The sequence below is a fragment of the Lathyrus oleraceus genome, chromosome 6 (genome assembly GCF_024323335.1).
Source record: "Lathyrus oleraceus cultivar Zhongwan6 chromosome 6, CAAS_Psat_ZW6_1.0, whole genome shotgun sequence".
In the NCBI taxonomy this organism is placed as follows: Eukaryota; Viridiplantae; Streptophyta; class Magnoliopsida; order Fabales; family Fabaceae; genus Lathyrus; species Lathyrus oleraceus.
The window spans coordinates 2,767,268-2,781,667 of record NC_066584.1 but is presented as its reverse complement, the minus strand read 5'-3'; the positions used below and the strand labels follow the sequence as shown (position 1 = coordinate 2,781,667).

General features: G+C 29.4%; 1 protein-coding gene across 1 annotated transcript; it reads left to right on the top strand.

The window, feature by feature from the left end:
- Positions 1-11,823: 11,823 nt before the first annotated feature.
- Positions 11,824-13,822, top strand: LOC127093488 (low affinity sulfate transporter 3). Its single transcript, XM_051032431.1, has 5 exons — positions 11,824-12,014; positions 12,166-12,231; positions 12,318-12,548; positions 12,641-12,767; positions 13,158-13,822. The coding sequence occupies exons 1-5, from the start codon at positions 11,874-11,876 to the stop codon at positions 13,487-13,489; spliced, it is 897 nt and encodes a 298-aa protein (XP_050888388.1). The 5' UTR covers positions 11,824-11,873; the 3' UTR covers positions 13,490-13,822.
- Positions 13,823-14,400: the final 578 nt, after the last annotated feature.

Here is a 14,400-nt window from a genome sequence, read left to right as displayed (position 1 = left end):
AGTAGTGGGAGAAGTAGCCTTTCAGCTAGAACTTCCAGCCACTAGCAAAATCCACCCGGTTTTTCATGCTTCTCAACTGAAACTATGTATTGGAGTCATCACATCGGCGTTAGAGTTACCACCAGAAGCTGTGAAGCGCCAACCTCCGATCCAACCATTGATTGTGCTTGACTGAAAAACTAATGTAGGGAACAAGAACAAGATAGTGTTCATTCAGTGGAAGGGACTATTTTCGAAAGATGCCATGTGGGAAGACTTCGACCACATCAAACACACTTACCCTCGGTTCCACCTTGAGGACAAGGTGTTTCTTGCAGACTAAAGGAATGTTATGCAGCAGTAGGAAGAAAAGTCAGAATAGAAGGAAAGAATTCCTCATCTCAGGCCCAAGAGAAATTGTGGAAGGCCCAAACACCTCATTGGCAATGAAGTTCCAAAGGTGAGAAAAAATGGTAGAATATACTAAGTATTCTAGAATGTATTTGATATTACATAACCTTGAGTCACATTATTGGCATTTGTAGTGAGTCAGCAAGAGTTAGTTAGAGAACTCTTGGACTGTAGTGAAATGAAAGTACTATAAGTACTAGTCGCTGATGTAATAAAAGGCATGCATGAATGAAAGAAATTAGTAGGTTTACCCTAAATTTGTTATCGTTGTAGAATCTGCAGTATCCATAATAATATTGATAACATTATGAGTGTTATTGTCTTGTACTCATCAAATTGCTTTGACATCTATTTGATTAATTAGGATAAAGTGTATTTAGATAGAGAAGGAGGTGTGTATACAATTCCTAGTTATAAAATAGACTTAAAAATTTTAAAACAAAATGTTGTGAAAAATTCTCAATACATATTTTTATGTATTTTCTCTGAGAATTCATAAAAACTACTCTCTCTGCCTCAAAATAAGAATCTTTTTAGTTAAATAAATTTATTCTAAAATAAGAGTTTCTTATACTTTCAATGCATATTAATTAATTTTTATCAACTTTATCTTTAATATATATTGTCTACTCTATTTTCAAATTATTAGATCATACTATACATTTATTACAACTAAGTAATTAAAGATAATTTTATAAAATTATTATATTTAATTATTTAATTATTATTTTTTAATCTCTGTACAATAATTTTGAAAAAAAATTATTTAAAACGGGAGGGAGTACATTTTAACCATATTCGAAAATAGGGATGGCAATGAGCAGGGTGTACTCATCTTCATACCCGCGATTTTAAAAAAAAATCTTTGTACCCGAGCTCATACCCGTTTGAGCGTCAAAATTAGCACTCATACATGTGTCCTATGGGTATGTAAATACTCATACCCGTACCCGTTACCCGCATTCTTATTAAAAATAAATATATCAATTATAAAATATCATATCATTTTAAGTTTTTAAAAATATTAAAAAGTTTTCAAAAAAAAATCTCGTTGAAATATACAAATACTTATATGAAATACGTAATGGTTTAACATTGATATACTTTTTAAAATTGATAACCATGCATTTTTCTATAATAATATAAATTAAAATACATAAATATATTGTGCACGTATGGGGCGGGGAGGGTACCAATATGCCCATACCCGCTTATTTTTGTGGGTAATTACCTGAGTCCGTGTCAATATCCATTTTTTGCGAGTTTTTACCATATACCCATTGTAGGTAATTTTGCGGGTGTCCATTAGGGTGATTGGTCATCATGAAGGAGAAACATTCACATTGGGTCAAACACTCACCTAAAGGCCAAAGACTCATCTAAACAAGTAAGAGAGACACCACATATTCATTCAAAACCTTAAGGTGATAGATGTATGAATCATCTTACTTATAAAGTTCTCAACCTCCACTTTCTAAGCAATGTAGGACTTAGAACTCACACTTGTTTCTCAACACATATTACACTTGTTTCTCAATAATCTCCCCCTCAAGTGTGAGTCCATCCACTATGTTTCCCCTCAAGCGGAAGTTTTTTCATCCACATACTTGTACCACCATTAAGAGACACCATTATCTTGTCATGGGAACTTCAACGAAACATGCCTCCCAACCACCATGTCAGGAAGACTTTCGACACACGAAACCGGTCTCTTACTCAAATCGGGCTCTGATACCACTGATTGAAAAACAAAAACAAAAACAAATTTCTACGCACGCAGAAGTATTCCCACACAAAAAAAGCAAAAAAAATTCAAAAGTTCATTATTCAACTTCAAATCTTTGCAAAATAAAATTACAAACTCTCTCATTAAATTGCAATTCTTAAGGAGAAAATTACAAACCCTCCAAACTGCAATTTTTTAACGGAAAAATTGCAAACCCTCTCTCAGTTACAATTTTTGGACGGAAAAATTATAAACCCTCTCTCAATTGCATTTTTTAGACAAAAAAATAACAAACCCTCTCTCAACTATAATTTTTGGACAAAAAATAGCAAAGCCTTTCAACAAACTATCTTTTAATGGAAAAATAGGAAATCCTCTCAAGAAACTATTTTTGAACGAAAAAAATAGAAAACCTTCTCTAGACACACAACTATCCAAATCTCCACTACACCCCAAAAAAACTACAATTTGTTGTTGTGTAGAAAAGTAAAACTAACTATCTCTATTTATATTAATACTCTATTTTTATTCTCTTCTTACTACTCGATGTGAGACTTGAATGAATATACTATTTAACCCAACAAATCCTTCATTCATCCAAAGTCTCATATATCTTCACTTTTTCTTCATCTTCAAAGCGATCATTGTAATTATAATGATTAGCCAAATTTGTAAAAGTATTATTCTTAAATCTTTTTGTCTTCTTCATCCCTTAATTAAAATAATTGTTACTCTTCTTTTCTTCCTTGATCGGAACCTTAACTCTGATACCAGTGATAAATCATCATGAGGGGGAAACATTCACATTGGGTCAAAGACTCACCTAAATGTCAAAGACTCACCCAAACAATTAAGAGAGACCTCACATATTCATTCCAAATCTTAAGGTGATAGGTGTATGAACCCTCTTACTTATAAAGTGTTCAACCTCCACTTTTCTAAGAAATATAAGACATAGAACTCACACTTGTTTCTAACACAATTCATACTTGTTTCTCAACATAATTTTTACGGGTTTTTATCCTATCTATTGTAGGTAATTTTGTGGGTGTCTATTGGGGATGAGTCAAATTTTCATTCCTATTGAAAAAGATTATTTTGGATGCAATCTATTTTGAAATATTTTTAGAGGCATACTAGTAAAGGACCCGCGCGTTCGCACGGGTCGCGCAAGTGCAATAATTTATTTTTAAAAAATTAAAATATAATATATTTTTTTGTTTATATATATATATATATATATATATATAAGAGTTTTTTTTAATGTAATGGATGTTAAATGATCAATAAATGAGTTCAAAAAATTTTCACAAATAACTTTTTCCAATTTGGGACATAATAAAGTAAAACATTATTAATTCATAGTAATATAATTTGCTTAATTTTTTTGTACACTATATTAAGGAAATAATCAAAAAATATAATACAAAAATATTTTTACAATTTATTGATATATTGATATATAATAAACATTCCATTGTTAATGTTATGAATAAACATTCCATTTATCATTGAGATTTTGGACATAAGAAATAAAAATATATTTATTTAGTAATGGATGAAATTTTCCAATCTGTTACTAATTTGAGGTATAAAAGCGCAAATATTAACCTTCATAATAAATGATTATTTAACCAAAATACATAAACCATGTAAAAGAAATATCAGAACCTCATTTGTTTTAAAATATAGTAATGAATACTACCAACTATCATACAAAAATCTATACTTAAAAAAAGAAAAGCAATTTACCAAGGAATCCATAACAATCATCTCCAAATGTTCAATACCCTTATTATTCACAACACTCCAAACATCCATTATTCGAACAGCAAGACGCCAAGTTTCTTTTGAGTCATTGATGTCTTTCACAGAATCAACCTTTCTACTCATTTTCACTGAAAAAAAATTCAAAAATTAATGTAACTGCAAATTTAGATGACTATAAAATTACAAACCTAATAACCTAGAAAAAAAAGAGTATATAAATTTGATAGAGGTGTGTGGCAAAATGCTGAAAAGGATCCAACCTTTGATGTTACACATATATAACATTGTTTTGATTGTATAATTATATGTTATTAAATTATAACTTTAAATTAAAAATAACTATTTAATATAGTTGATTAATATTAATTGAGTAATTTAATATTATTGTTAATTTACCTACCAATTAATTATTATTTTTGTTATTATTATTATTATTTAAAATAGTATATTTATTATTTGATTTAATTGAGATTCAAACTCTATAAATTAAAATCGGTTACTTATTATGAACAATAATATAGGGTCATTCCAATGTCAATCTATTATTAATTGAATTTTACATAGATGTAATTTTGCAATAACACGCTGGCATATTGAATCTTATACCGCTGTTATCTTTGCACTAACATATTTTATCCTTTCAACAGAATAATTATAGTAAATACGTACATTCTGTATACCGAACTATAATAAAAATGTATTAAAATCAAAAGCAATAAAACTGTTTACAGTAAATAAAAATATAGTCTAATTTCTTCATGATCATAAATATTTAAATGAAAAATTCATTAAAATAATAAATCAAAAGTTGAAATAAATGCTAATGACACAACATATATTTAAAATTTTATTTGATATATTTTTATATAATAAATAAATTAGTAATAAGTAAATGAATAATCAAATAGAATAGAATTTTAAGATGTTATTCTATATTTTTATTTACTGTAAACAGTTTTATTGCTTTTGATTTTAATACATTTTTATTATAATTCGGTATACAGAATGTACGTATTTACTATAATTATTCTGTTGAAAGGATAAAATATGTTAGTGCAAAAATAACAGCGGTATAAGATTCAATATGCCAGCGTGTTATTGCAAAATTACATCTATGTAAAATTCAATTAATAATAGATTGACATTGAAATGACGATATATTATTGTTCATAATAAATAACCGATTTTAATTTATAGAGTTTGGATCTCAATTAAATCAAATCAAATCAAATAATAAATATACTATTTAAATTTTAAAAATATTCTTATCATATATGGCGGATAAATATCAATAATAATAATAACAATAATAATAATTAATTGGTAGGTAAATTAACAATAATATTAAATTACTCAATTAATATTAATCAACTATATTAAATAGTTATTTTTAATCTTAAAGTTATAATTTAATAACATATAATTATACAATTAAATATTCATTTTGTCATTTAAAGAAAATCAAGTAACGATAATATTTGGCAAAAAAACTACAATAATAATTAATTTGATTTCAGAATATTGATTTCATTTTAGAATGATAAGATTGCAACAACAATAAAATAACGGTAATATTTTTTAGTAGTATAAATAGAGTTTAGTACGAAATTACTTATAGGAAAATGAAAGTAGCTGTATTATGAATTATAATTAGGGTAATTAAGTAATTATGATGGTAATTAACTTTTATATATTAAAAGTAGATTACTACAACATTTATAATTTTAAACAATGTTGTATAAATGTTTAATATCAAAACAAAATTAATGGTTAAGCAAAGATTTATATTGTCCATTCTATAAAATTTTGTAGTATTGTTTTAAGTTATTTATAGGCTACACAATCTTAAATAAGTATTTCATTATTATTTTTTATTAAAACTAAAACTAAAATATATAATATTTATTTTTAATGCAATATAAAATAATAAAAAATTAAAAATAATGATAGACATTTTTAAGATTCATTATTTTAAAATTTTGACAGAGCTTTAAGAATATTTAAGGAGATTGAGAAACACTTATAAATATTATGGTTTATGTGAATTATATATTGAGAGTTGAAGATGTTGGAAAACTTGGAAGATTGACTTTTAAACTCATCTTGTACTCTATTGTAATGACTTTGAAATTATATTAAATCACAAAGTTGCTCTCTTTCTTACCGTTGATTATTTTGATCAAGTTGAGTAAACAAATTTTATGTGTACTCGTCTTTTAATTTATTCTTGTTCGTGTGTATTTTCTTACACTTTTTGTCATATTGATTAATTTTGTTTAAGGTCATTTATTCTGATTGTCATTGTTCTTTTTTCCATCCATAAAAGGTTTTGGTCTGATCAACGTGGGTCTATGTTTAAACATGTGTTTGATGGTTGAATCAATAAGATTAAATATTATAAATAATATCAAAGAATGGACCTGAATCAAAAAAGTGTTATGTAAAGTTTCTGATTATTGACTCAACAAAATCAAATATTATATGAACATCATTAAATAAATGTACATGCATCTTAAAGTCGATATGGATCCGAATTTTAAGTAACTTTATTTTATTCTTTTATATGTCTCATAAAAAGTGTTTTATTTGAGCTCTGTGTGATTCTTAAAAAAATGATTTGATATGTTGATTTTAATGATAAAATTAATATCATTTATTAAAATACCTTTATTTATTATAGTTAATGGAGTAGTTGAAAAGAGTGAAAGTTAATAAATAAAAGTATAGTAGTGGAAAAAAATAATAAATATTATATTGGTATTCTAAAGAGATATTTATTTTGAGACATGAAAAAAAATGTAAATGAAACACTTTTTATGAGAATGAGGGAGTCATATTAATATTTAATAGTCTCTCTCTTAAAACTGAAAAATAATTATTCACTCACTAAAAAAAATAGTTTTCCAAACTTAAACTCTTTAGAAAGCTTCTTTGAAAAAAGCAAATATATTTTCAACTTAGCATAACCAATTATAGGTGTATTATATATAATCGATTATGGAGCGTTTCTCAACCTCTAATCAGTTATGGTTGTGGTATACTCGATTACAAAGTCAGTCCTGCTAAGTAATTGATTATGGATACGTATTAGAGCAAAACCTTCTTAAATTTTTTTAGTATAGTCGATTATAATCTTGTCATAATTGATTATGAAATGATTTTGGGCTTTTTTCATTATTTTCTTTTTTGTGAATCTTTATAACTGTTCTATTATATAAAACACACTAGTGATCATTTGAAACATAATTGTAATCTTGAAAAAAAATCTTCTCTTCTTTTATCACTCTGTTTTTATAAATTTCACACTACTCATAGTAACTCCTATGTAACTATTGTTTGTAACTAATATTGTTATTCTAATATCATAATAGAACTAGTAATAACTAAGTCTCTTCAATATTGTAAGATATAATTGTTGCAAGATGAACTTGTGTTAAAATATTAATGTAAAGATTGTGAGTTAAATATATGTTAAAAACTTGGTTAATAGTATAAAATCTCAAAGTGTTTCAAAAGATAATTCCTTGTGTGGCATAGAAGGAAAATAAAGAAAAAACAATTAAAATTATGAAGCCAAAATAGGGTGGTAAATGGTAAGTAACCAAAAGATAATCATTTGACCCCATAATGGGCTTGCATTCCCACGATTGCCGTTCCAACTCATAACCCATTCTTCGAATCCTCTTTTCTTTATTGCTTAATATATCATTGAACTAGGCTGTCATCAATTATTATTTTTCTAAAAAGTATCTTAAGAATTTTGATGATCATGTATAATTCTTTTGTTTTGACTTAATTTTTATAATTAAACTTTAAAATTTAATCACTAAAGAAGGGCTATTTTATAAGTTTTTTATCCAACGAGTGCTCATTTATGTGTTACTTTTTTTTCTATAAAAATGCTTCAAGTCGTTACTTTTTTCTCTATTAAATATTTAAATTCTTAAAAAAAAAAAAATATATATATATATATAGAGAGAGAGATATTAATTACTATGCACTATCAGTGTAAAAAATTTTACACAATCGATTCATCACCATCACCCGTTTGCATTACTTTATAGATTTTTAAAATAAAAGTCAAATTTATTTCAACATCCAACGACTATGATTAACTGACAGTGTAAAATCATTTTCCACTGTCAGTATATTTCAATTAAATCTATATCATTTTCCACTGTCAGTATATTTCAATTAAATCTATATATATATATCTATATATATATATATATATATATATATATATATATATATATATATATATATATATATATATATATATATATATATATATATATATATATAAAACTCATTAGATTAATTAGTCTCACATTTGAACTCAATATTTTTATCATAAAACTTGATATATTTAATTATTAAATTACAATTGGTATTAGAAAAACAACAAAATTGCTACTAGTAATAGTTTTCCTTATCATAGTTTGGTTAACAAATATTTCCCTTACTTGGAACTTGGAACTTGCAAATAGCTCTAAAAACATATGGAATGACCCAAATCAATGGGCTTGACACCCTTTTTCTATGGTCCATAATCCATGGTTTCCCTTTTCCTTTAGAGTCGAGAATCCTATTTCAATGATTGGAATAATTAGAGTTCCATAACTTTGTAGATTAAATAGATAATATATTAAAATCTTAACATATATTTTAATTACAAAAAAAAGTAAATTAAGAATAGTTCTTGATTTGTTTGTTGACTGATTTTCTTTCTTCCAAATAGTGACAAGTAATTGGAGAAAAGAAAGATCATGTGACATACTATGATATAACATGGGTGTCCACCATGCATGTTCGAAGTATTGTGTTCATTCATATTCTTTTGACAAAATATGTGACTCAACCAGGAGAATAAAAGTGTCACTATCATAAATAGCCTTTAAGCTTAAGGTATGTCACAAGATTTGAAAGAACAGTTTTTATGGATTTGGACACCTGTTTTATGATACATGAGAAATCTTATATGGCCCGGAACTAATAAGAAACATAGGTAGTGAAAGTGGAAATCATTGTCACTTATTTTTCATGTGAAACAAGAGATAGAAAAGTGGTACAAGACCAATTGACTAGGTAACTTATTTTTTTACAGTAGAAAGCTTGAAATAGTCCCATCAATTAGAACATAGAATAGGTGGTGGTGACCCAAATTAAGTCAGCATTCCAATTTCTACTCATGCTACAAGGTACACTTAAGTGCCTATGAATAAGACATTCTATAAAGTGAATATCTAGAGTATATATAGGACTCGCCAAAAATAAAAATCTAGAGTGTGTATATATAGTGAAAATGGATATACCCTAGTGGTAAAATGTGCCTTTGTGTAACATGCACAAGTTAGACATATCTTTCACCATGAACAAGTCAGGTAATAGTGTTAAGGTTTAGAAATTTGGTAATAAATGGGCAAACTTGAGTATTGCATTTAGAAGATCTCTCTAAATGAGTTGAAGATTTAGAATCAATAGTTGGTTGAAGGGAAGAAGGTCGTCTAAGAGGATTCGGTAAAGTTTGATGAACATACGAAAAAATTTAGAGGATGATCTAGTGGCTCTTCGCGAGAAAAAAGACCAGCTTGAGGATGCTAAGAACGAAGTTGTGGATGCCATTCTTGCAATTAGGCCGCAATACTTTAAGAACGTTTTTAATAAAATACATGTCTTGAAGCACGGTTTGAACTAGAAACGATCGGTATGGATCATGAGAAAAGTGTTGTTAAAGGTCGGGTAGAGCTTTGACTAATGTCGTGGCATTTGTATCTAATTCTCGTTCCTTTTAATAATCTTTGATTTGTTTTGTGGTTGGCTTGAGAAGTATCCTCCGAGTCCCAAAATGTAATTAAGAACATTTATGAGTTGGGGTGTATATATGGTCCCATCTTGTTGTATGCTATTATTGGCTTCTTAATATTTGCATTGCTTATCCTTCATGTATATTTGTTTTGTGTATCTATTCGTAAAGATGTTCTTGGTCAATGGTGTCTCGACTCTACTCCCTCCCTAATTAAAAAAATTTAGAAGGGGTGGATCGTTATTAAGGTCGTTCATCACGGTACTGGCTAGCCTGTCAAGTGTTACCCCATACCATCTTTAGAGGGCTTTCAAGCTTCACTTGTTATGGCATAGGATATAATGTGCCTTTTATGTTTTACCTTACCTAGGTCTGTTGTGCGTCTTTGTTGTGCGTCATGTTCTATGCAAAAATAATTTTTTGAGGAAAAAAACAATATTTTCATTATTGCTTAACAACTAAGTCATCCATAGGCTCGTAGTCGTTACATTTTACTATAAAACCTTTTCAACTTAGACATATTCCAAGTCCTCAGTACCACATCTCTAGTTAGCATTTCAAGCATGTACGCCCTTCACCTAGTGTTGGTCACAACTTGCTTGGTCCCTCCCAATTAGGAGCCAACTTTCTGAATATTGCACTCTGGTTTCCTACGTCAGTCTTTCAGTCATTTTTAAGATGAACTCTTCAAGGTCAAACTCTTGTTGAAACAACTTCTTGTACTTCAACTTCATTCTTTGATTGGTAATCTCCTCACTCATTATGGTCTAATTGTGGCATTCCTCAGGTATAATTATTTTCTACATCTTTCTTCATTCGACTTTCTAGATTATGAATGCATGATCCTTCAACTTAATTTTCCTATTTCGGTCGGAATCACCGCATGGAATACGGAAGGGAGATTAAATGGATTTCTCTGGTATAAATAAGGGGTTGTCCTACATGCCAATAAAATGTGAATGAGTTTTTTAACCCAACTACCTTTTGCATTGTCAAGTCTCCTTCTGAGGTCACACACTAGAACCATATTTATTGACTATAATAGGTCGTTAGTTTGAATGTGTTTTACCAAAGTGAAGTTTTCACTACGCCAAAAATGACTTTTAACAGCGCATCTTAGACAGCGCTTTTAAAAGAAAGCGCTGTCTAAGGTTAAAATTAAAATAAAACACGGAAAATGTTCCAAAAAAATAAGGAAAGCGCTGTCTAAGGGGGGGTCTTAGACAGCGCTTTCTAAAAGCGCTGTCTAAGACCCACCCTTAGACAGCGCTTTTAGAAAGCGCTGTTAAATATAGACCTTAGTCAGCGTTTTTGATAAAGCGATGTCTAAAGTCTTTAAATTAAAAAAAAAATTAAAACCAAAAGCGCTTTCTAAGGGGGGTTTAGAAAGCGGCTGGTAGTAGTGCAATCTCATCTTCTTCTACACTGTATTAGGGTTTACTTCTAAATCCGAGAAAACCCTTGACGGCGTTCGATCCAAAATGGACCCAAACATGATTGCTGATATGGCTTCTCTTCCAGCGGAAGATCAACAGAGAATGGCTTCCATGATCGATCAGCTTCAAGTCCGTGACAGGTTTTCTAAATCATATAACCCTTTCTTCTCTGTTGCTTACATCATAACTCTTACAACTTGCAGTTTTTAGGGTTTGCTTTTGATTTGTTCCTTTCTGTTGGTTTGTGTTAGCATTTAGCATCATGCGTTGAGTATCTTTTGGAATTTGGGGCTTCGTATTACTTTTTAAGTAATTGGCAGTACAATGGTTGCGAATTTTGTGCTTGCTTGTTCTGTGGAGCCATATTGATGCTCTCCTTAAAACCATTGTGGCTTTTGAATGTTGCTTCTGGACGTTTTGGGAACTACATTTTTAATAAGTGCTTTATTTCTGTCTAATTTCTTGTTGTCTGAATTATTTGTTTTTGTAATCAAGCACTTGTAGCTGTCATGTGCTCCTTACTCTGAAATAAGGCGGGTTTGTGACGGTCCCGACAATTGCCTTTCTTATCTACTACTCAAATGTGGTTCTCGTAGCAAATTTGTAGTGTGTTACTGTGTTTGAATTTCTGTTCATAAAGGTAACTCAAGTTTTAGCAACAGAGTTCTGATAAATAAAGGTAACTCAAGTTTTAGCAACAGAGGCGGGTTTGGATTTTCTTTCACATGCTGCACTTGTAGGATTCATGGCAGGTGCAGCAATCATGATTGGTCTTCAACAGCTTAAGGGATTGCTTGGAATTAGCAACTTTACTAATAAATCTGATGTTGTTTCTGTTTTGGAATCGGTTTATAAATCACTCCGTCACCAAATTCCATCGAGAGAAGTAAGTATCGAGGAGACGGTCGTAAAATGATCATTAATAAAACTTTAAAGAATAATAATTGACGCCGCAAAAAATTATAAAATTTCAACAAAAATGTTTATGTGAGTTTTTTATTATTTATATATGACATTTTTTTTTATTATATTGACAGTGGTACCCTCTGAATTTTGTCATTGGATGTTCATTTCTGATTTTCCTATTGTTTGCAAGATTTATGGTAAGTTAGTAATGAAATATTTTATGCATATAAATTTTCACTAGTATAATATTTCATCTGATTTTATGTATAATATTTAATTTCAGGGAAAAAGAAATAAAAAGCTGTTTTGGTTACCTGCTATTGCTCCTCTTATATCAGTTATATTATCAACTTTTATTGTGTATATTTTCAAAGCTGATAAAAATGGAGTTAATATAGTAAAACATGTGAAAAAAGGGCTTAATCCAAGTTCAGTTCATCAATTACAACTCAATGGTGAACATGTTGGAGAAGCAGCAAAAATTGGATTGATTTCTGCTGTTATTGCTCTCACTGTATGTGTAATTAATTAATTAATTTTCTAGTTTTTTTTTATTATATATATATTTCTTCAAATATTGATTTTTTTTTAATTTTTTGTTTATAGGAAGCAATGGCTGTTGGTAGATCTTTTGCTTCAATTAAAGGATACCAACTTGATGGGAACAAAGAAATGTTAGCAATGGGTTGTGGTAACATTGCAGGATCTTTGACTTCATGTTATGTTGCAACTGGTGAGTGATTAGTACTTACAAAACATGGAAATTGGTTGACACTAATAATGATTTGAAAAAATAAATAAATTAAATATAATTATAAGTGTTGTGTTGTTAATTTGGAAAAGATTTCTTAAAGCAAATTAAAAGTAGATCTTAAATAGTTTGTGTTCCAATGAACAAAGCCAGAGTTCACTAGTAGATACATTGAAATGCAAAAGAAAATTATAAAAAAAATAAAAGTACAAACAAAAGTTTCTTTTTTGACGGAAAAAGTACTAACAAAAGTTAAACACATACAAAATGAAGATTTTGCTTCTAACCTTTTAGTCACTAATTAAAAATTCATTTTTAATATGAAATAGTTTATATTGTTTTAAAGTTGGTTTAATTGTTAAAAAATTGCAGGTTCATTTTCAAGGACTGCAGTAAATTTCAGTGCAAGATGTCAGTCATCAATATCAAATGTTGTGATGGCAGTGACAGTGATTCTGTGTTTGGAGTTGTTTACCAGGCTGTTATATTACACACCTATGGCTATTCTTGCTTCCATAATTCTCTCTGCACTTCCGGGACTAATTGACATAAGAGAAGCTTGTTATATATGGAAGGTTGACAAAGTTGATTTCCTTGCTTGCATTGGTGCTTTCTTTGGTGTCTTGCTCGTCTCCGTCGAAACTGGCCTTATTGTCGCAGTAAGTTTGCCTTTCTTATCTACTACTCAAATGTGGTTCTCGTAGCAAATTTGTAGTGTGTTACTGTGTTTGAATTTCTGTTCATAAAGGTAACTAAAGTTTTAGCAACAGAGTTCTGATAAATTAAGATCCCTATGCGAGTCTTCATTTTTGTTTTTAGTTTTTTTCTGATAAAAGAGTATTGTTGAATATACAAATACCTCTATAGTTCTGATGATGGTATTTTGTCTGTATATTTTTTATGAAAAATGTTAATGATTGAACATATCAATCAATTCCTTTATATTTTATATATGACTTGGTTAGGGTGTTTGATTATTGCTTCGTTACATGAAAGGCTCTTGTATTTTTGTTGTTTAATTGTATCGATTGCATTAATTGTCATGTTATAAGATGGGGTTACCTAATTTTATTTTAAAAATTGCATTGCAGCTTGAGAATGTATAATAACCTAGTGGAGAGATGCTTTCAAAAATTTTCGTATACCTTAGACAGCGCTTTTGTAAAAAGCGCTGTCTAAGGGGGGGATTAGAAAGCGCTTTAGGCAAAAGCGCTGTCTAAGGGGGGGCTTAGACAGCGCTTTTTGAAAAGCGCTGTCTAAGGTATACCTAAAAAAATTAAAATAGGAGGGTCTTAGAAAGCGCTTTTGGCCAAAGCTCTGTCTAAGGGGGTGGGGCTTAGACAACGCTTTTCAAAAGCGCTGTCTAAGGTATACCTAAAAAATTTAAAATAAGAGGGTCTTATAAAGCGCTTTTGGCCAAAGCGCTGTCTAAGGGGGGGGGGGGGCTTAGACAGCGCTTTTAAGATTTAAAAAAGCGCTGTCTAAACCTTTAGCAGCGGAGGTTTAGACAGCGCTTTAAAGCGCTGTCTAAGGCTAAAAAAAGCGCTGTCTAAGGTCTTGTTTGTTGTAGTGTTTCTAACATGTTAAGAAATGTGGTTGGGCCTAACTCAACTCT

What these genes read in the sequence shown, in the direction of transcription:
- LOC127093488 (XM_051032431.1), top strand. Translation starts at nt 11,874, where the DNA reads ATGGCAGGTGCAGCAATCATGATTGGTCTTCAACAGCTTAAGGGATTG. An exon ending in TATTGTTTGCAAGATTTATG is followed by an intron (nt 12,232 to 12,317) that starts GTAAGTTAGTAA and finishes ATTTAATTTCAG; the next exon opens with GGAAAAAGAAATAAAAAGCT. An exon ending in TTCATGTTATGTTGCAACTG is followed by an intron (nt 12,768 to 13,157) that starts GTGAGTGATTAG and finishes AAAAAATTGCAG; the next exon opens with GTTCATTTTCAAGGACTGCA.